The sequence below is a fragment of the Mustela nigripes genome, chromosome 5, assembly GCF_022355385.1.
Source record: "Mustela nigripes isolate SB6536 chromosome 5, MUSNIG.SB6536, whole genome shotgun sequence".
NCBI classification, from domain to species: Eukaryota; Metazoa; Chordata; class Mammalia; order Carnivora; family Mustelidae; genus Mustela; species Mustela nigripes.
This window is the reverse complement of record NC_081561.1, coordinates 78507985-78532692: the sequence shown is the minus strand read 5'-3', so window position 1 is coordinate 78532692 and position 24708 is coordinate 78507985. Positions and strand designations below refer to the sequence as shown.

Below are 24708 nucleotides of genomic sequence, written 5' to 3'. Positions count from 1 at the left end.
TCCTCAGGCTAGAATGCTTTGTAGATTTTCCTCCTGTTTTTATTTCACAGCAGGGGACCTGATAAAGCAGCTCCTGGTATCTACTTAGGTTTGCTTGTAAAGTGCAATCATAACCATTCCACTCCTGGGTTATTTGTCTCAAGGACTTTTGATGATGGCTCTAGCGTAGAAATAGTTTCGGAGCTTATTCTATTAGCTTCAATATCCTTTGTTGGATTTTCAAGTATACTTCTGCAATAAAGATAATAATAGATTATCTTTCCCATGTGAGAATGATTTTCTGATATACCCTTAGGTTCTTCTCAGTAAAGATGGGGGATGGCACTTAATTATCTACAGTGTCACACAGCCCTTGTGACCAATGGCAAATACATATTTAGAAGATGTCTTATTGGACCCCAGGGTTCAGTTTAGGAAATGAAGTGATTATGAGATTTGCCACCAGAAGATTTGAACTGGACCTGGACCAGAGATTAATGTTGAACATCCACCACTATACCACCATAAACAAGTTATTTAACCTCCACCTGCAAAATGAGAATAAAAAAATACTTGGCTTCAAGCGTCCTCAAGGCTTTGGTGAAGGTGAGATGGCAGAGTGTTTGACACATGCTTTGTAATCAATGAAGTACTATATACAAAATTATTACAGTCAACATTGCTTGTAACAGTAATAATAGTTAACCCACTAATCCTCTTCCTTTCCATGGAGGTTACATTTTAACTGAAAAGCTCAGCCCCTATGACATCATCAAATCGATCATGACCTGCTATTCCACCACAGAATGTTTGCTCAGGACTTCACTCCTGGTTTTAAAAGACACAGATGAGTTTCAGTGCTCTTAAGTGCTTCCTCTAAAGTCCAGCACATTTAATAGTTATTTTTCCCTCTTTTGGTACACAATAAATATTATTCCTACTTCATAATTTTATAATCTCAATATGCTTCAGAAATGAGGCTCAAATAACTGACAACATTTATAATTTTCAGCTCAGAGAACTTTAACATAGGTGTTTCCTATGATAAGTTGCAATTAATATAACAAGTGGAACTTGGTTCACCCAGCTTTTCTATAATGTGCTACCATAATTAAATACTCATGCACTTATATCTCCATAATATTTACATGGAATAAAATAACTAGTACATGTATAGGCTATAAGTTCTGTATAATATTAAATCTTATTCCATCCTTTGCGAATTTCCTTACATGATAATGATTTTAGCACTGACCAAAAATGGAGTGTATGAAAATACCGTTTTTCATACAAAAAATATGACTTGTCTAAAATATAAGGTGATCAAAACTAACAAAGTTGATTTTTTGGTTTTTAAAGATTTTATTTATTTATTTATTTATTTGTCAGAGAAATAGGGAACAGGCAGGCAGAGTGGCAGGCAGAGGCAGAGGGAGAAGCAGGCTCCCTGCCAAGCAAGGAACCTGAGGTGGGACTCGATCCCAGGATGCTGGAATCATTACCTGAGCCGAAGGCAGCGGCTTAACCGACTGAGCCACCCAGGCATCCCCAAACTAACAAAGTTTTAGAAATGTCCACCTAACTGACTAAGCCACCCAGGCATCCCGAAACTAACAAAGTTTTGAAATGTCCAAAAGACTAAGAGGTTAGCTAATTTAAGGTTTTTTCTAACAATGAGATACATAATGTCAATTAAGTTCAGATAGGATTTTACTTAACTGATAATAAAAGTAACAGTTTTAAAGAATTATCATGAATCAAAATAAAAGAAGAACACAAATTTTTGAAAGTTTTGATGAACCCAAAAAATAATTCACCTGGTCTTTTCCTTAATATTTTTAATATAGTTACCTGTATGATGGGGAATTGCTGTATCTCTGCCAAATGTAATATTTGAAACAATTATCTATACTTTGGTGAAATGAATTGCTTCAAAGTTATTTAAAACCCTGTTTTCTATTACCTCTGTTATAATGTGGATGAAATTGGTAACTATTTTCAAAAAAAATAATTTTATTATTGATGTTAATAGTCAATTTTAAAGGCTTCAGAAAAGGATTACTGTATTAGGATATTTGAGAATTTTATTTTAAAAAGTAACTTATTATGATGGATCTCAAGTCTATCTAGTATAGCACTGTGAATTTTCTTACAGAAATGGAAAAATAAGTAAAAGTTTCTTATATTCAGAGGGCTTTTGATGGGGCATTAAAGCATGTGACTGAAAACAAACACCTGTATGATGCTTGAAATACTCTGCTATTTTTGTCCCACCCAAATTCATATGTTAAAACCCTAACCCTAATGTGACAGCATTTGGAGATAGGGCCTTTGGAGGATAGTTAGGTCATCAGGGGTGGAGCTCTCATAATGTAGGATTAGTGCCTTTCTTTATAAGAAGAGACACTAAAAAGCTTCTTTCTCTGGCTTCTCTAGCAAGTGAGGAAATTGGAGGTGAGTTCTCAGCAGGACCCAAACATCCTGGCACCTTGATCTTGAACTTCTTATCCCCAGAATTGAAAAATGTTTGCTGTTTAAGCCACCTGGTCTATGGTGTTTTTGTTATAGCAGCCTGAACTAAAACACCCATGTACAATCAGTGAATTATGTCCCTAAGATACTCTGATGAGTATCTTACCTTACCTATTTGTCACTGACCTATTTAATATAGGGTAGTCTCTGGGACACAGTCTAGAACACTTAGTCTATAACCACACCTGGAAGCAAGTTATATGGAATAGCTAATGCCATCATGTATAGAAATTATAATTAATATTTTTTTTCTAAAACTGTCTTAATATAGTTTCTATTAGGTCTCCTGAAATGTGATTCTTATTGAAATCAAACCAGATATGTTTTGAGGATTCTTCTCTTAGTAAAACCTGTACCATCTTCCTTATGTGTTTAAAATATTTATTCACTATTTAGACATTTCATACAGTAAAATTTTAGAGTAACTTGTCTTAAGATCCTGGAGAATTTTCACAGTCATGTGTATAAATTTGTAGTATTATCTTGAGAAGTTCTATTGGTCACTGGATCTTCTGTATTGCTATCAGTATTTTGAGGTTCAGCTTTAAAGGGAAACTTTAAGTTCTAGAGGAACTCCTTTCAGACAGCTAAAAGGGCTACTAACGATCTAAACTGGGGGATAAGAGATACAAGGCCCCTCTTAGTGTAGTTTCCCTTATTGTAGTCTGTATGATCTCACTTCCTGTGGGCCATGTGAACACAATGTACCAAAACAACTAAATGAAGACACCCAGAATAGTATTTAAATAATAAAAGTACAAAATAAGCTCAAAATAACCTCAAAATAAAATGATCAAAAATAATGTAAAATACTTTGAAGTATAGTTACAGGAACGCTGGGGTGGCTCAGTTGGTTAAGTATCTGCCTTTGGCTCAGGTCATGATCCCAGGGTCCTGGAATCCAGTCCTGCATCAGGCTCCCTGCTGAGGGAGCCTGTTGCTCCCTTTGCCTGTGCTCCCTGAGCTTGTGCTCTCTCTCTTTCTCTCTCTCTCTGTGAAATAAGTAAACAAAATCTTTTAAAAAATTAAGAAGTTAAAAATAAAATATAAACTACAATAAAACTGATGAAATTATTTTAAAAAGTTACTTGAGGTATAAAAGCCAGATTTAAAAAAAAAATGAAAAACAAGAAAAGAATTCTGACAAGTATATAATACAATTGGAACCCATCAAATTTTTTTTAAAGATTTTATTTATTTATTTGACAGAGAGAGAGAGAGAGAAAGAGAGGGAGAGAGAGAGAAAATACTAGGCAGAGGGAGAGCGAGAGAAGCAGGCTCCCTGCAGAGCAAGGAGCCAGATGTGCAGCTCAATCCCAGGACTTCAGGATCATCACCTGAGCCTAAGGTAGCTGCTTAACCAAGTGAGCCACCCAGATGCCCCGGAAACCATCAAATTCTAAAAACAATAATTGCAGGTGTAGGTGTGTGTGTGTGTGTGTGTGTATAAGAGATAATATAAAAGAAATTTTACTGGAATAAAGTTTAAAAAAGAAAAACAATATATGATAAATGTAAATATACCAAGATAAAACTCTTAAAACTAGAAATTAAAAATCATTAAAATGGTTAAAAAATTAAGCAAGATTAAAAAAAGATTACAAAACTAAGAATGCAAATTTCAAAAAAGTCTACTCTTTAAAGTAAGTTACTATCAAAAAGATAAAAAGGAGAGTGCAGAATTTTTTCATAACATAAAATATTAAAAGATTAAATCCCTCCAAACTAAAATCAAGGCAGCAGCCCAATCCCAGGTCTGTGCAAACTCATGTAGAGAGAAGCAGAGTCTGCTAGGAGGTGGCCTCTTGGGTTTGCAGTGCCCAGATTTGCCAAGAAAACCCCGGACACAGAAGAAAATTTTTGTTCTTGTGCCTTTCTTGTTCTCAGAGGATACACTGGATTCAAATCATAGCTCCAAAAATTACTAGCTTGGAAGCCTAGGAGAATTATTTGACTTCTTTATACCACATTTCCCTCAACTATAAAATGAGATAAGTATTAGCACATATGAATTTTTACTTATAAACCCTTGGAGTTTACTTGGAGTAGTGCCTGCCATAAAACAAGCGTGCGATCAATGTTAGCTATTTTTATCATAAGCTCCCAGGCCCCTGACTAACCCATGTCAGCACCTGAGACCTTCATCTATTCTTCTGTCTCTTTCAACTCCAGCAAGCTCATGGATATTGCACTGCTTATTCTTTCATTCCTGTTTAGTTACCAACCCCCGCCCACAGTGCTGATCATACAAAACAGCAGAGCAGGGCTCTGCTACTTCCATGCACCCTAGTCTTAATCCAGCTAAGCCAGCTCAGACACATCACAACCAGGGATGAGCTTAAGCCAATATTAATGGTTGAAGGAGAGAACTTGGACTCATAATCTGCAGACAAAGGAGGCAGTACCATAAAGGACCTACTTTGATCTTTACTATATCAGGGGAACTGGCTGGGACACACCGGATACTCACTGTCTGAGCGCCATGTTTAATCAATGGCAAAGCTGTATCTGAAAGCCAAATCTAGTGAATACCCTAAGACAGCAAGCTGTACTTTAGCACCTTCTACTACAACCCTGTGTTACCGAACCTAGCTTAACAGAAGGATAAATTTCTTCTGTTTATTCATTTTAACACATCTTGATATATTCTCTTCCATAACACTGATATAACTTGCCATGAAGTATTGGTGTTACCTCCTCAAGATTCCATTCTTGCTTGCTTTCTCTGGCCTTCATGATTTTCAATAATAGTGTATTAACTTGACAAGGAATTACTAATACCTTCTAAGCACAACACTTCTAGGGGAGACTATAAACTGATCAACAGGAAGAACACAGTTGTCTCAATTTAATCTTTATTACAAAGGTCTGTTTTTTAAATGAATTATGAACTTTATGTGTGTGTAATTGCAAAATATTTCAAGTACTCTGTGTATTCTAACTAGAGTTGAAACTTGCTGTTTTGGAAGATGCCAGGTGAACCTCACTGTAATAAGGTACTTTCTCATGTTGTTCAAGATACTAACTGGCACCATGTTGGTCAATACAAGAATTATTTTTAGAGAAAGGGAGTCTGAAACCCTAAATAAGTACTTCCCTAAATTTCTATTCATAACAAATTAGTGGTATCTGGATGCTTTTCCAAAAAGAAACAACTCTAAGGATAATTGTGAAAGGCTTGTTTCTCATTTTCACAAAAACTGAGTCAGACAATCATGCTATAGTCTCAACAATACTACATCAAAGAAAGATCTCAGAAACAGTTTTAAGTTCGTGATTGAGTTCATTTCTTCATCCTCCAATATTTGCAGTTCTAAGAACCACCATAATGTCAGGTGATGAAAAGAGGAAGAAAAATATTCTGTCTGTGTATATAAAATTCTGTCACATAGGAAATCAGAATTGTATCAAAGCTCTACATATAGTTTACAGGGGGAAAAAAAGTGTCTTGAAGAAATAATGATGGTTTCTCAGGGATTTTTATGTAAGCCTGCCATGTTTCAAAAGCAGAATCAAAGTTAATCTAAGTTCCATTTGAGTTGCAGTCCAGAAGACTGGTAAGGAGAGGAAATCATGTGTAAATAACTTTTCCTCTGTATGAGGAAATTGAAGCAAAAATTACTATGGTAACCATGCATATTCAGTTAGCAGTCTACTGACAACCCCAAGAAATTAAAAGGAATAATCCCAGCTAGAGAAAGGGGAGAATCTCATAGAAAAGAAAATAATTTATGATGATTTTAATCCTAGGTCTCCTAAAGTAGTGCCCTATCCTTGTCAATAGTAGTTATGTGATTCTCCTCTTTCAGCCACTTCTTCAGCCATCCACAACCTAACTAGCTCAAATTTTATTTACCCACCTTGAACCCACCCAGAGACTCAGTCAGGCAAAGCCAATCATGTTTCCTGAAAGAAAAACACAAGTCTCTTTAGTTAGAAGTATTGCAGCTAGAATGACTGATACTATTTCCGTAAATAGCTGATGATCAGTTCTTCTCCAAGGTTTGGGAAGGCTGGAAATAGCTGAACAATAAGTGAGGAGGAAGAACACCAAAATCACCAGGACTACTTGTTTAAAAAATACCTACAGTTTCTTAAACCCTTCCCAAATCTACTGAATTATAAAGCCTGAACCAAGAAATAGCTCTTGCAAATGTCCCCCGTGATGATGTCCAAGTAAAGCCAAGGTTGGGGGGAACAAGTGCTGCAAGCGTGGTCTTTAGCAGTGTCTCTAAGTGGCGGTTCTTATTAACAGGTCTCAAAAGCAACTTGGGAGAGATGTTTCCAGCAAAGGCAACATTTAAGTGAATAGCTCTTGATGGAATTGACTCCCTCTTGCACTCCTGGAGAGGTATACCTATGTAGATGTTCCCACCAAAGTTTTTCTCTTTGGCCTCAAAGTAATGGAGTAATGGAGGGCCCCTGGAGTCTGTTGCTTCATACCTTACAACTCCTATTAGGAAGCTCAGGATCATTCTCAAAACAAGGCAAGGCACTGCCTTCTAAGCCCTCTCTTGGCTTTACTGATAAACAATTTTTCTAAAATAAAAATCCTTAAAGGCTTTTGCTCAAAGCCTTCTGTTTATAGTTTGGGTAACAATATACTGGGTCAAATTAGTATACCTCCATTGTCCTCTATTATCTCTCTTTTGGCAGGCCCTGAGACTTGATCATCTCATAGCTCAGAGTGAACTCTTCTCCCTCTGGGTGCAAGCCCAGGATGCTAGACAGCAGGACTAATCTCTTCTTTGGAAGTAGTTGAATCTAGTTGTCTAGGGGACAGAATATATGCCCTAAAGCATCCTTCTGGTGAATCCACATGATCAACATTTTTTTATCTCTTTCAGGAAATGTGAAGTAGAGGGCAGAGAAGGGACTGAGCCAGAGAGTGGAGGGAAAGAGTGGGGGTTGCTGGAAAAACAAATCAAGTCAAAGAAATAAGCAGAGACGATGTTGCTAAAATTCAAGAGATCAGAAGGAAAAGTCAAATAGTTTCTAATAATGACATGGACAAAGGGCAGTATTAAAGTGTAGATACAGAAGAAGCTGAAGTTGAGGGCTATGATACTCAAAGATATTATTAAAGGATTTTAATAGACCAATGAAGAATTTACCTAAGGTACTATTCAGGTCTCAAATGATGGACTTTTCATCTGTAGTATAATATTCTAAAATTTTCTAAACATTTTGACACATCCCCAAAATTCTCCAGACAAGTAACAATGTAATAAGCCTTAGACTCCACAGATTTGATATTTGTTATAGGAAACTATTTTCTATAAATATTCTATACCTATAACATAAACATTATTACTTAATTAGTGTGATAAAATTGAGATATGTTTATTTTATAATGCCTTGTTTCATGGGTGGGTCTTAAAAATACTTTGTTCTTACTTCTCTTATTCTCTGACTTAAATTTATATTTAAAGGGTACTGTGAAGGACTGGAAGCAAATGATCACCAATACTTAATCAAAAAAATGTATTTCCAGTCATAGCGAATATTTAGACACTAATAAAAAAATCTACCTAAAAGCACAATAAGACTGGGGCACCTGGATAGCTCAGTTAGTTAAGTGTCTTGTTCTTGATTTTGGCTCAGGTCATGATTTCAAAGGACCTGAGACTGAGCCCTGCATCATGTTCCTCACTGGGCATGGAGATGCTTAAGATGCTCTCTCTCCCTCTGCCCCTCCCCACCTTTCTCTTTCAAAAAGACAAAACAAAAAAACAAAAACAAAACAAAACAAAATCACAGTAAGACTCATAAGCCAATAAAAAGGAAATAGACAAAAGATGTACAAATACAAAGAAAGAGGCATGATACAGTGAAAAAGCTGTTTCACCTCTGTGATATTCTTCCCCAGAAGCCAAGTTTAATCATGAGAAAACATGAGAGAATGCAAAATGAATAATACGTCAGAAAACACTTGACCAGTCTTCTTAAAAATGATAGGGATGGGATCAGGAGGGAGACAAACCATAAAAGACTCTTAATCTCATAAAACAACTGAGGGTTGCTGGGTGGGTAGGGGAGTAGGGAGAGGGTGGTTAGGTTATGGACACTGGGGAGGGTATGTGCAATGGTGAGTGTTGTGAAATGTGTAAGCCTGATGATTCACAGACCTGTACCCCTGGGGCAAATAATACATTACATGCTAATAAAAATAATTTTTATAAAAAGTGATAGGGGAACATAAGGGAAGATTAGGAAATTTTCATATATCAGGGGAGAATAAGAAGATACAATGACTAAATTCAGTTGGATATCCCAAACTGGATCCCAGAAAACAAAAAAGACACTAATGATAACATGAATGAAATCATGTATCAGTGTATCAAGGTAATGTATCAATATTAATTTCTTGGTTTTGACAGATACATGGTAGCTTTGTAAGGCATGAACATTTGTGGAGCAGGGTAAAGTAGACATGGGGATTCTCTACACTCCTCTTACATTTATGTAAATCTAAAATGATTCCAAAATATTTGTTTAAAAGACGCGTATGAGACTATGTTTCTTTTTATGGTAGAGTCTGTAATTAGGGTTAATACACCCAATGATAACAGCTAGACCAAGTGAAGAAAAATGTCAAAACATTGACTTAAAGTCATTAGGGAGTTATCAAGAGGGTACAAAATCACCTTTTCAATATCAAGAAAAAAGACGTCTAAAGAGGTAATTGGCATATTGTGACAGCTTCTATCTGGTGGGCATTTCCCTGTCTAGAAGCCATGGCTGAGAGAGTAAGCAGCATTTTGTCGGCCTTAGTGTACTAGAAAGACAGGACTTGTATGGGTGGGACTTTGGTAAATCCCACATACTTTGGTTTAGACTCCAAAAACAGGAAGCCTTAAGTAAATTGGAATTAAAGCAGCTGTTACAGGGTTACAGCACAGCTTTGAATCATCTATGTCCTAGGAATTTTACTCACTAAAACTGTATTTTTTTACATTTTTTATTTAAATTCAATTTAATTAACTTATAGTGTATGATTAGTTTCAGAAGTAGAATTTAGTGATTCATTAGCTGCATATAACACCCAGTGCTCATTATATCAAGTCCATCCTTAATGTCCATCACCCACTTAGCCCATCCCCCACCCACCTCCCCTCCAGCAACTCTCAGTGTGTTCCCCAGACTTAAAAGTCTCTTATGGTTTGTTTCCTTCCCTGATTCTGACTAATTTTTCCTTCCCTTCCCTTATGTTCATCTGTTTTATTTCTTAAATTCCACACGTAAGTAAAATCATCTGATATTTATTAAGGTCATCTGTACTGCCATTGCCTGGCAGAAGCATCAGAAAATCCTCACGATATCTTAGGCCTCAAATTATTTCTACATATACATTTTAAAATATACCTTCTGTTATGCAAAAATAATCAGAAACTTGAGGATGTAAGAATCATAAAAAAAAAATCAGATCAGATAACATACATTCACAGAGGCCAGATATTAGAATTATCAAATAAAAACTCTTAAATAATTGTCACTTTATGCTCAATGAGATAAAGATAGAATACTAAAAGTGTAAATATAGTCTTGTTAAATATATATAAATATATAATACTTCAATATAAAACTAGATGCTAAACTATTTGAAAATGAAACAAAGATAAATTCTAGGGGCACCTAGGTGGCTCAGCGGATTAAGCCGCTGCCTTTGGCTCAGGTCATGATCCCAGAGTCCTGGGATCAAGCCCCATATCAGGCTCTCTGCTCAGTAGGGAGCCTGCTTCCTCCTCTCTCTGCCTGCCTCTCTGCCTACTTGTAATCTCTGTCTGTCAAATAAATAAATAAAATATTAAAAAAAAAAAAGATAAATTCTATGGGGCACCTGCGTTGGCTCAGTTGTTAAGCTTCTGTCTTTGGCTCAGGTCATGATCCCACGGTCCTGGGATTGAGCCCCTCATACCCCACACTGGGTCCCCTGCTCAGCAGGAAGCCTGCTTCTTGCTCTCCCACTCCCCCTGCTTGTATTTCCTCTCTTGCTGCCTCTCTTTCTGTCAAATAAATAAATAAAAATCTGAAAAATAAACAAAACAAAACAAACAAAAAGATAAATCCTGGAACTGATAAATGTAATAAATGAAATTAAGAATCTCATTAATAGTTTTAATACCAAATTTATATAGCTAAAGAGAGAATTAGTGAACTGGAAATAAACCAGATATTTAGAAAATATCTAAAATGAAGAACAAAGGCCAAAAGGATGAGTGCATACAAAAGACAATGTAAGATATACAGTGAGAAGTTCCAAATTACTAACTGTATTTATAGAGGGGACAGAATGGAAAGGAAAAGTATTTGGAGAGTTAATGGTTGAATTATATCCTGAGCTAATAAAAGATGTAACTTTTCAAATATACCAACCAAATAAATCTTAATGCAGTTATAAAAAGGTATCTATATCTGTGCTGCTCAAAACTTTGTACAAGGATGGAAATGTTCTATTTTGCATAATTCAGTGTGGTAGCTGCTAGTCACATCAGGCTATTGAGCACCTGACATGTGGTTGTGCAACTGAGGACCTGAGTTTTTATTTTATTTGAGTTAATGAAATCTAAATTAAATAACTCCACATGGCTAGTGACTATTGTATTGGGAAGTGCATATATGGAGCATCATAATAAAACTACTGAAAAACAAAGATAAAAATCTTTAAAGTAATCAAAGAAAACAGAAAATAGATAATTATGCAATAGCTAACTTTTCTAATATTAACAATGGGAACCAGAGAATGACCAAATGTGCTACAAGAGAAAAAGCTGCAACCCTACGATTCTATATCTAATAAAAATATCCATCAACATTGGAGGTAAACTCTGTTATATGCCTAGTTTAACCCGTACTCCATTTTGAAAATAAATTTGCATACTGGCCTTCAAATTGTGAGATACCAGAAATTGTTTCTGGCTTACCTATATTCTAGGAAGTGATCTTCCCCTGGCTCACCTGGGGGATTTTGTCACTCTCTAAATATTTCTGCTGTAGGATTTATAAGTGTGTGTGTATACATACACACACACACACACACACACACACACACATATATATATTTTGCATTTACAAATTTTGTAATTTGTATGTTTGTTTTTCTTACTTGAGTATGACTTCACTTCTCTGGGAAGTTTTGAACATAAGCACTAATAATTATATTTCAGGTTCAGGTGGTATCTAAAAAGCATCATTTTGCAAGGAAAAGTTAATAATAGTAAGATTTATTTCACAGTCACTGATCTGGGAAATATTGGAGGCCAACATCCAAAAATTTTAGAATATTTCCACATGCTATATTGTAGATGATCTCCAAAACCATATTAAATACACAAAGATGTCATAGGACAATTTATATATTAAACTAATTCATGTATTAAAGAAATCCAGTCTCAGAAAGATTAAGTGACCAGCCCGAGATCCAACAAAAACTAGATGTAAGACCAGAACCCAGTTTTCTAATCTCATATATGTTCTTCTATATTGTGAATTAGTCCAAATCAGAATTAGGACTCTTTCTACTTGTCCTGGATCCAGCATCTCTATGTCCTCTAAACTCATGAGTTTATCAATTACCAACTTAAAAAAAAAAAAAAGAAAAAAGAAATCAACTCATCTTCAGTCTTTCTAGAGTATGTAAGAAACATCAATCTGGAAGGTCAGGGGGCCTAGATACCTGGATTCTTATCTCAGTTTTTTTATTAGTGAGCTGGAAGAATATATCTCACCTACCTTCCCTGGATCCATTTATTCCAAAAAATAACATATTTCACAGAGGAAGCTGTATATATTGAGGCAGGTATTTTAGGAGAGGTCTGAATTTAATTCTTACTCTTAAATACTACCACTGCATTTTAAATATTTTGAATTACTTTCTTTTCCTAAAATCCACATTCTTATGAGAAAGAAATAGACTTAAATGTCATGGAGAAATTTGAGTAACTTGTTCCTAATAGCCACCATTGCCAAGTGGTTTCTAGTGAGTGTCTAGAAGTGAAAACAATATAGCCAGCTAAGCAAACAAACAATGTATTTGTTCCATGTTGCAGGCTGACATGGTCTAAAGGATGGAGAACCACCATCAATGTAGGGAGAGCATGCTTTGGTGATATGCATATAAACTTGTAGATTATATATCCATGTAGGTACATTTTATATTGTTTAGCCAATTCTTGAATTGGACCATTTTTTCAAGGTAAAAAAATAGCTTTATAAATATTAGATAATTATTAGTTCTGGTAAGCACTAGATCCGGGGGAAAAATAATAAAAATTCAACTCAAATATATTATCTCTGCACTTCCTCCCTACTCCCATATACTCAGGCCAATCTGGCCAGGACCCGGATGCCTCTGGGCACAAAGCAGGTTGAACAGCTGTTTGACTCACTGCATTTGACTCCTTGTCATTTGGCAGATTGAAATTTCTGCTGAGAGTACCATTTGGAATTTTTCTTTCCCGAAACTGATATTTTTGAACATGGAATTTGAAATACAGTGAGGCACTAGTATACATTCATAGAATAATAGTGCCAAAAGGGAGTGTGATCAATTTATGTCAAAAATCTAACTTTTCTGTAAAGTGTTGAAAAAGATAACCCTCGACTGGCTGACGTGGGCCTAATAGAATATGAATATGGGTTTATTGGAAATATGAATATAAAAAATGATACTAGCTTCCAGTGTATACGTGAGGAGCAACAACCAGATTTGAGCATAAATTGAGATGTATATAAGCATGTAGGACAAAAGTAGCCAGAGTACACCTATTAAAGGGAGATAAATTAGGGAAATACTAGGGAATCCAAGAGAATCACTAAGTCAAGTTTTAGGAATTTGAGAGGAGGAGTAACTGACTCCTACTCCATGAACAATAATGGTTATTCTTCTCATTATTTAACTATAAAAATAGTTAATAGTTACAGAACATTTAGTACAGATCTGTCAACACTGTTGTACTGCTTCAAATGTAATAATTCATTTAATTTTCTTAATGATCATATGAAATAAGAGCTGTTATTATTTTTCCCAATTTCTAGGAGATGAAACTGAGGCACAGGGGATCACAGTCACTGGCTCAAAATCACACAGATGGTAACACGTGACGTCATGGTTTGAATAAATGTAAAATCTTAACTGAAGGGTCCGAGACACTACAGAGAAGCTGAACACTTTTGAATTAAGCATGTAATAAGAAGTCTGACCACAAACAAACAAACAACAGCCCAACTCTAGCCTTAAGTGATGAGAACCAAAAAACATGCAAAACCCAACAGAATTCCCTTTCATTTAGACCCTTCATATCAACTATATTTCTCCCTAAATATCACCTCTTTTGTCCCCCTCTTGAGACCAGAGTACACACAGATCTAAGGCTTCTGTGAAAGTCTCGTCTTTATCCAATTATTAGTAATCTCACTGTCAAAAAAAGTCTCTTTATGTGAAATTAATCATTGACTTTCTTACTCAAACCCATTTCCACTTTTCTGAACTTGATTGGGTTTGGGAGACACATATTGCATGAAGGTAGTTAAAATTCCAATCACCTTGGGTTTTTCCTTTTTATTTAATAACTCATTTAAGCGTACTTCTGCTAAATCCTATTTTAAAATCTCCCTGACATTAATTACTAATATATTCACATCTTTCTGACAGGCCTACTTAAATGTACTTATGGTGAGTTTTCTCCTCTTACCTCTCCGTTTTCCAAGGGGTGTATCTTGGAATAAAAGGAAGTACAGATGACCTCATCGTCTTTGGCATAAGATGGTGGTCCAGTGCGGGGATAAATATTGTAGAGAGTTAGACACTCAGTGTCTGTCACAGCATGATATTGCCAGGGCTTATATTCAACATTATCAAGCGAGCGTTCCAAAATCCAGTTTCCAGGCCGGGGGGAGTTCGCTGCTTTCACAATCACATATGCAATCTGGAAGACCTGGGGAAAAGTGACGACAACAACAGGCAACTCTGAATTCCATAGGATTCTCACCATTTTTTAGCAAATAATAAGGCTTAATGCTACAGTAGATTTTATTTCAGATTTTATTCCATAACCCTATTATGTTCCCTGAAATGATTTTACTGTTGCATGTTCATGTTTAATACCTTTTGCTAAAACGAGATGTTTCATCTTGACAGCCATGGCTTTAAAGGAAATGGGTTAAGATTAGATTTTAGGTCTCTAACAAATCATTGACATCATTTCATCTGATTTTTAAAATTCCATTATAATCATGATCACCTAAAGCATTCATTACACACCAATTTATTCACCTTACTGTGTTAGAAAGTATAAAGTATGAGTTAGAAACTCCATGTGCAGATAAGTGAGAGTTTAGAAAATATATTCATTTATATCACCTAATCCTCAGAAAAGTACCATGTAGGTAGAATTAAGTGCTCTTATGAAGAAAAAAAAAACCCAAAAACAAAAAACACAGAGCTTTAGAGGCACAGTCCTGTATTCAAATTGTAGTCTTAGCATTTATGTGACCTTGAACAGATGATTTTACTTTTCTAACATTAGCTTCCTTTTCTCCAAATTAAGATAAGTAATAAGTACAGTACTAAGTGAGATAATATGTGCAAAGTACCTGGCAAAGGACTTGTAAATACTCAACAAATGCCAACTATTCTACAACCCCCAAAAGAAAAATAATGGAGAAGAAATTTTAAGATCTGCAGACAACAGATTGAAACTAGACCATATTAAGTGAAGGTTGATTATACTTTCTGTACAAGAAGTAAATACGTATTTAAAAAAAATAAAGAGAAAGACATGAAGTTACTATGTATCAACAGAGTGACAATTGAGTGGAATGTGCAAAATCCTTTGTTTTGAAATCTACTTAAATATGATGGCATAAAAAGTAAACATTCTAGATGCTTTGTGATAGTGCATAACCAATGTAGTCTGAAGGAATAATGCACAAACATTATCAAGTGACATTTATATGCAATGCCCTGGGTAGAAAGATAGATATAAACCAGTTTAAATTATAGCCCTACCATCCATGGGTTGATAATATATTGTAATGAAGAGACACATAAAAAGTACACTAATAATAAAGCAACATGATATGTTTTTGTTTATTAAGTATTATGAAATATGGGGTGCCTAAAAACATTAAGCTATGCATAATTAAAATCACTGGAATGGTTGAGTGGGAGGATGGACCCACTAAAATTTGACTAAAGGACCCACTGGACAACAGAGGGAATTGTGAAAGGAATGTTCTAGAAATAAACTTCAACTGCTTCATAGTTTTGACATGAGATCTTCATTAATTCATGTAGTCCATGGTCAACTCCATGGTCCATGGTCAACTCCAAGGGACCAAACTTTAAAATATGAAAAACCTGGTAGAGAAGGGGCAACACAAATAACTCTGATGCTGGGCTTTTGTGATCTTTACAGGAACACGGGCACAGGTGCACTGTGAGGGGAAACATGAACTATCAAATGATTGAAAATAGGGCTGGTATTGGCCTTTTAAGCACAGTTGTGGAAAAACTATTTATTAAAATTCTGAAGTAAAACTTCTGTACTTGTTGGTAATTCACTGTTGCCCAAGCCTCCCAAAAGCCTCCTCTCCTCTGAGCCCATCTTCTGAACCTCAGTATAGTGAGGAACCACCAAGACATCTGCTTGGATTGGTCGGGCTTTGATGGTTCTGTTTTATTGACCATCAGTCCAGGTGGAAAATATTATGAATTTATATTCACAAAGGAACACAGGTAAGTGTAAGTGTAAATAGACACATATATCTATGTATGTGTGTATGTGCTTTGATATTTTGGGGAAGAATATGCATGTACATGTTAAAGCTATTACCACCTCTGAGGTTTGAGAATAAGGACTCCAGGAGGAGGAGAGATTTGACTTTCCACCCAATATCTAGCTATATTAATGTATGAAAATATATCTCTTAGTTTTTGATACAGTTATTTTTAAAGATTTTATTTATTTATTTATTTGACAGAGAGAGAGAGAGAGCACAAGTAGGCAGAGAGGCAGGCAGAGAGACAGGGGGAAGCAGGCTCCCTGCTGAGCAGAGAGCCCGATGCGGGGCTCGATCCCAGGACCCTGAGATCATGACCTGAGCCAAAGGCAGAGGCTTAACCCACTAAGCTACCCAGGTGCTCCAATAAAGTTACTTTTAAAATAAAGAAAAATTAAAACCAAATTCTCTACCAGAGAAAGAACAAGAGTAGGAGTAAGATGGAACATAGTCTTTTCATCCTTATCCGAAATATTTGTTGTTTCTGCATTTTTTATTTTATTCATAAGGAATTATTTCTCTTAGACACTCCATATTCAACAACTGAAGTATGTGGAATCTTTTATATATAAATTCATTGAAGAACATACCAATTGGGTTAATCTGATATAACATGGAGATAGTTCTTTCTACCATAGACATAAAGCCCTGATCTCAATTTCTGGTAATCCTAAAGTATTTGTGGCAAGGTTTGTAAAATGATTAAGAAAAAGAAGTACAACTTAATTGTGAGCTCCTAAAGAGCAGATATTATAGCTTTATATCTTTGAAGATGTTACAATCCTTACAATAACTCTTTTGAAACAGTGGGCATTCAATATTAATTACATTTAGTTGCATAATCAGTCTCTGCAACACATTACCATGCTACTTCTGTTAGTGTAACACATTTTTTCCTGTTATATCTTGATTCCCAGTCAACACCAGCATCTTTTCTCACTGGCAGGAACCAAGACATTGGGTGATGTTCATCATACTGTATGTCTCTATGAGCCGAGAAAATTACTTAAACTCTTTTACCCTTTGTTTCACAGTGTTTATTTTCCAACATCAAAACCATGAAAGACATAATAAGATGATGAAAACAAAACACTGCATGGTTTTTGGAAAAGAATCTATATAAATATTTTAAATTAGTGAGTTTCCATCCAGAAAATAAAAATTGCACAAAGGTATTTTTAATAGAACACAAAAAGAGAAGTAAAAAGGCATATTTAGGTATCAGAGGTACACAATATAAAAATAAATACACACTGAGGTAACTGATAAAGAACTTTGTCCAGAAAGCAGTTCAGCAAGCAAATATAGGAAGAGGCCAAATTTTCTTTGAGCTACAATGTGGATTTATGACTTCGGAACTTCTGTGATGGCTCTGGAATAATAGATGAAATCCATGAAACAAAGTTATACTAGAAACCCCACAGATTCTCTCCATAATTCAATATAACAGCCAGCATTAAGTGACATGGAAAAGTGGGCACTGCCGTAGAGAATATTAGAGAAGAGCCCCATTTCAAAACAATATCCCTCTTTCATTTTTTTTCTATGGACTCTTTCACATTTCATGCAAAATTGATTAAATTAGTTGGCATGTAGTATTTTGAATAAATTTTTTGAAATGTGGTAGACAGCATTATTGAAAACACAATGAATAGAAGTATTCTTTGAAGGCATAAGAGAATGCTGCATAAAATTTTAACAGTGATGTTCTAAGTACAACAAAATTTTAATGACTCTCATAGAATAATTCTCTCATGTACCTAAGTCACTTCTATTAACTATGTCTTGTGTTTTCATATAAAGACTCATCAAAAATCAGTAATTATAAAACCTTTTTTTCCAGATGAACAAAACCCTAATCTGTGCTGTACAACAAGGAAAGCAAATGCCTCATTATAAGAAGTACAAAAATGTTACGACAGCTGGGCTTTGATGAACCTTATATTGCAACACACAATACCCCAACTTTTTTCTTTTTGTAGTGGGCATTTTTTTACAAACTTCATGCCTTAAAAAAATTCAAATAACTTTTTAAATAATATCAAATATTTGACATTTTACTGTAACAGAGTTAACCGCTTTTTATTTCATATTCCATTCATATGTCACCTAGCAAAATATCATGTAATTACTTTGCCGATGCAGCATTAAATTAGATGTCCCTTTTATCATGCACAGAGTATTAAGAACTTGATCTCATAGAGAAGAATTGGAGGACAAAATCTTTCTGAAGAATCCTTCAGTCCCAAACTAACAAGTCATATATGACCACCACATGTAGCAATGCTTTTTATAATCACGGCTGAGTAAGATGACATTGGAATAGCACTAGGGTAAAAGAGGAAACCTCGCAGACTGAAGTGAGCAATCTAGTAACTCTGGCTATCTCAAAATATCTGAGTATATCTGAGACTATCTGAATATCTCAGCTCACCTATAACCCACATGGATAAGTCTGACATGTACAACTAATCTCTAACACAGGAATTGTTAGGTCTGGATTTTTATTTTGAAAATTCTTTGCAATGACTCTCCGGAATCCACTGTATCCCAGCTGCTTTGTGTTCAGAAGAATCACAGATCTAGGAAAATGCTACCAAAAAGCACTACATTTCGTGAATTTTACTGAGACTTTTGAATGTCACTGGTATGCAGGTAAGAGAGCTAGGTCAAAGCATGGCTCCTTAATAATGTAACAAGGCCATAGAATTTCAGCTTCCTAGAGGCCTGATCCCCATGAAACCTATAAAAATATTAATACAGGTCCCTCTCCATGGAGGTTGACACTTCACCCTTCTAGTAGGACTTGACTAAATTACTCTCTTCCATTTTTTCTTTCCTAATCTCTCAAGAAGACAGCATGTGGTTATCTTACATCAGCTCACTGTTGCCCCCTGCCTCCCTCCCACATTGTTGTCTGTGTACTTCCTATAGCAGTTGTTCACTTAACAAAACTGCTTAATTTTGAGGAGGTTTTGCCATATTCTAGCATCTGCTCTTGCCAATGTTATGGATTTTAGCATTTCTAAATGGTGTGATGTCAACTTTAATATATTTTAAAAACTCATCTGTATTCTTAGTTCTACTAATGAGTCTGTCAGGTTCTCTCATTTATCTATACAGGTATATTGGCTTTCAGAAAGCATTGAGGGCTACACAATTTCAGAACCAGAAAAATCCTAAGAATCAGGTGTTTCCAGGCTTAGTATCCATTAGAATAATCTGGGAAGGTTTATAGATAGGAACACATGTCTCTGTGTTTGAGTGGATAAATGCAGTTCATATGATTTTCTGCTCTTTGACCTGAGACCTCAAAAGAGGTCTGATGTAGCCCTGGAGAAGACCACCCACAGAGGCTGGTATGAACAGAAGGGGTAAAAAAAAGTGGGGCTGAATCCAGGGAATTCATCAAAAGTTTGAGTACCATATAGGATTCACTCAAAAAACCCACTGTCATCATACGATGGGAAACCGAGTCCTTACTCTCCAGCAAAAACTTCTAGGCAATCACAGAGAAGTAGCTTATTATAATATTAAAAATGTTCTGAAGAGATTATTCTATAGATTTTGATAATACTATTACTAGACCTTGCTTAAATCAAATTCCAAAAAGCAAAGGTTTTAAGTGTTGCTCTAAACTTAAAGAAAAAAAATTTAACCTAGAAATACCAGTAATTATTACTTTCTGGGTAAGTTTATGTCTCTTATAAATTTGCACAAACTTCACGAAACCTAGAGTAATGTGATGAAGTCCAGAAGGATGCCCCCCTGGCCTGCTTATACTTTCTTTGAGACAAATTCATTTACAGTCGTTTTACGTACTAAAATGATTTGTAATTGTCACTCAGTGGTCCTATAGAGCCTATTTATTCCACTCACCCTCCCACCCAGTGTATACTATAATTGCTGAGTGTCAAATTAATGAATTCTAGGTAAGCGAATGTGTAATTTCAACTTGGGGTAAGTGCTTCCGGCATCATGACAGAAACAGAAAGCCTGGGTACTCAACTGAAATAGGTTTTTAAATATACTAACATTAAACTTACATTTATTCATTTTAAAATGAATTACACTACCATTCTAAATTTCTAAGAAACAACAATCTAACTAAATGACTAAGAATAATCCTTTGAAGATAAAATGTTCAATTGTATGTTGAAATTGTTTTTAAAGGGGTTTTATTCAATGCTTAACCATTCGTGGGCAACTACTTGAAGGACTTCTCTTCCTCTTTCTCCAAAAAGGAAAACCTCAACTTTTAGCTCTGGAAAATAATGAGTTACTTTTTAGCTCTTACTAAATTTACATATAATTATTAAGAAATTTCTTTTTTTTTTATTAAATACATTTTTTCTTTTCTCCCTAGAACTGGACAAGTTGATTTAAAGTTGACTTGGAAAAATTAATAAGCAAGAAAAGCCAAGAAAACCTGAGATGTAAGAGTACTAAACGGGGGGATATATTATTAAATGAGAAAAGCTATGTGGAGAAAATTGTAGTTATATAGGATACTGCTATTTACTAGGAAAGAATGGCAAAACAAATGGAAAGACATTCTATGTTCATGGATTAGAAGAACAAATATTGTTAAAAGGTCCATACTATCCAAGGCAATCCACAGATTTAATGCAATCCCTACTTAAACATCAATAGCATTTTTCACAGAATTGAAATGAATAATCCTAAAATTTTCATGGAACCACAAACAACCCAGAGCCAAAGTAATCTTGAGAAAGAGCAGAACTGCAGGTATCATTATCCAAGATTTTAAGACATACTACAAAGCTATAGTAATTGAACCAGTATGTTAACAGCACAAAAATAGACATATAGATCAATAAATTAGAACGGAGAGCCCAAAATAAACCCACACACATATGGTCAATTAAACTAGGACACAGGAGGCAAAAATAAACAAAGGGGGGAAAGTCTCTTCAACACATGGTACTGGGAAAACTGGACAGCCACATGCAAAACAATGAAACTAGACCACTTTCTTGTGTCACACACAAAACAAACAAACAAACAAACAAACAACAACAAAAAAAAGTATTAAAGACCTAAATCTGAGACCTGAAACCATAAAACTGCTAGAAGAAAACATAGGTAGTGATTTGTGATATCAGCTGCAGAAATATTTTTCTAGATAGGTCTCCCAAGCAAGGAAAAGAAAAGCAAAATTAAACAGTTGTGATTTCACAAAAAAACAAACAAACAAAAAACCCCCCACAACTTTGGTCAGCAAAGAAACTATGAACAAAATAAAAAAGCAACCTACTGAATAGAAGATATTTGTAAATGATACATCCAGTAAGCGGTTAATATCCAAAATATATAAAGAATTTCTACAATTCAACACTAACCATAATAATAACGATACAATTTAAAATGGGCTAAAGACCTGATTAGATATTTTTCCAGACATACAGATGGCCAACAGACACTTGAAAAGATGCTCAACATCACTAATTCTCAGGGAAATATAAGTCAAAACAACAGTGAAGTATCTCCTCACACCTATCAAAATGGCTAAAATCAAACACATGGGAAATAATAAATGGGGAGAATGTAGAGAAAAACACACCCTCATGCACTGGTGGTGAAAATGCAAATTAATATGTCACTGTGGAAAACAGTATGGAAATTCCTAAAAAATTAAATATAGAATTACCATATGATCTAGTAATACCACTACTGAGGATTTACCCAAAGAAAATGAAAACACTAATTCAAAAAGATCATTTGAAAATGAAAATACCATGTTTAATGCAGTGTTATTTACAATAGCCAAGATATAAAAGGGACTCAAGAATCCATCCATTGATGAATGGATAAAGAAGCTCTCTCTCACATACACACACATACACACACACTGGAGTATAATTCAGTCACAAAAAAATATGAGATCTTGCCATTTCCAACAACATGGGTGGAATTAGAGATGATAATGTTAATCCAAATAAGTCAGTCAAAAAAAAAAAAAAAAAAGAAATGCCATGTGATTTCACTCATACATGGAAGTTAAGAAACAAAACAGACAAAGAAAATGAGACAAACAAACTGGTGGTTGCTAGAGGAGAGGTAAGAGGGGGATGTATAAAATAGAGAAAGGTGATCAAAAGTACACTTATCTCGATGAGCACTGAGTAATGTGAAGAATTGCTGAATCACTATATTGTACACCTGGAACTAATGCAACACTGGATGTTCATTGTACTTCAGTTTTAAAAAGAAGAAAAAATTGCAAGGAAATAAAAACTAATGAGGTTATAGATTAAGAGAGCCCCTAGAGATGTACTGAATGCAGTATGTGACTTCACGCACACCCTAATTCGACCAAACAGCTGTTAAAACAAACTTGGAAGTAACTGTGATGAATCTGAATACTGAAGGGATATTTGTCAGTATTAAAGTAGTAGTAATAGTGCTAAATTTTAGATGTGACAATGGTTTTATTTACAGAAGAGATGCATCCTTCAGAGGTACATATTAAAATATTTATAGAGAGAATGATATATACGGAATTTGCTTCTAAAGAATCTGCAGGGCAGGACAGGATTCTTGTAGAATTGCCACAGGAAAGGCTATGGGTTAATTCTTACAGGTGGGTATCAGGTACACCTGGGTCTATGATATTCTTTCTTCTATAATGTTTTGGGAGTATGTTGGGAAATTTTAATAATCAGAATTTAAAATGTTATTATTGCATCATATTTTAATAAACAAATGATTATCTTCTACACAGTGGTTTTTAGCACTACCGGTAATTTAGTGCTTGTTCCTACTGAGCAAATCTTTAATGCGCTTTCTTTATTATCTTGATAAATGTGAACTCTGCTTTATACTGTGACTACACTGCATCCTAAGCTCGATAAATATATCTTAATAATTCTTTCAAATTAATTATCAACTCTAAAGGGCATTAGAGGCCTAGAAGGAATCAAAATTTTAGTTCAGTCTTAAGAAAACTAGTAACATGAGTGAATGGAACCCAAATTGGAATGAATTAAGGTCCTCCCCCAGCTTATTAATGCCTTTACTACTTCATGCTTCATTAAGTTGCTATCATTTTTAACAATGTTAGCTGCAGGTAAAACTCAGACAAGCATTTTCTTTCTCTTTAGCACTGCCCTTCACATCTCTTCTCTCCTCACATATTTTTCTCTTATCTGAAACAATCTATGGTTTCAAAGATTGACCTGCCTCCTGTGAACAAGCCATTGGCACAGCATGGCTTTCACACCAGCTACTGGTAAAAGAGCAGGTAGGCTGGGTCCCCCATCGAACATGACAGTCCTTTCAATGAAGCCATCACAGAGCACAATATTGGTGTGAATCACAGACAATAAGAAATGTGACAGTTTAAAGCTTGTCTTCTAAAAATTATTCACCCTTGAGAAATACCCAGCATTGCCTTTGTTTTTGTGCTTCTATAGTTAGCAGGGTGAGAAGAATCTACACATTCTCCAATTTATGACATTGCAGACATGAATGAATCACTCTAGTTCAAAGCATTTGGGGAATAATAGCAAAGATTTGTATTGATGAGAAGAGTTAGAAATATAACTTAGCAGTGTAGAATAACAAATCAAAGACAGAATAAAACTTTCTGATCTTGGTTCATGAATTCTTTCAACAGATCAGAGTCACTTAACACTTATTCAATTTTAGCTATTACAAATGAAATAGAAAGAACTATTCCCATGTTGATATACTGTCCCACTTTCTTACTTTTCTTTAGGGACTTTCTTAAGTGTAGTCTGTACCCTCTGTTGTTTATAACTTTATTATCCCTTCTCTAGTTAACACCTGGCAGCCCACCTACTTTAATCATTTTCAGAAGAGTTACCAGAAACCTAGTTGAAAAATTCATGTTTTTTTTTCTTTATCTTCATCTTCTTTGAAGTCTCTACAGTTTTTGACTTCTGTTCTCCCCCCTTGGCGAACTCTCTTTATCTCTGGGGGGAAAAAAGGTATTGACACTATTTATAATTTAGGGATCAAAAAAAAAAAATGTGTCCTAATACAGCTCTTCACCCAAAATGGAAAGTAAACAATAGGAGAGGGAGTGAAGACAGAAAGTGTTTTCAGAAGATAGCATGTCCTGAATTTCTCTCCAAACTCTGTATGGGTCTACCTGCTGTGGTTCTTTTTAATTCAAGTTTCCTTAACAAAAGAATGACCCAATGTTCTACTTCTTAAAAATCTTTTCCTTGGGGAAAGTTACATTTTATTTAAAGCCTAGCATTTGCAAGGCACTTCAGCATGCAGAACTTTGTTTCTGCGATCAAGAGCCCTACAAGATAGGTAGGAACAGATTAGGAAATTAAAATGAGAGGGTGTATAAATGCTGGGTGGCTCAGTCAGTTAAGTATCCACCTTTGGCTCAGGTCATGATCCTGGAGTCCCAGGATG

General features: G+C 35.2%; 1 protein-coding gene across 1 annotated transcript in view; it reads right to left on the bottom strand.

Annotated features, from left to right (window-relative positions):
• The window catches only part of LAMA2 (laminin subunit alpha 2), a 638355-nt gene that overhangs the window by 428275 nt on the left and 185372 nt on the right, over nt 1-24708 (bottom strand). The window contains exon 4 of the mRNA XM_059400698.1: nt 14205-14447. Coding sequence (XP_059256681.1) covers nt 14205-14447 — 243 coding nt within the window. The remainder of the gene's footprint in view (nt 1-14204; nt 14448-24708) is intronic.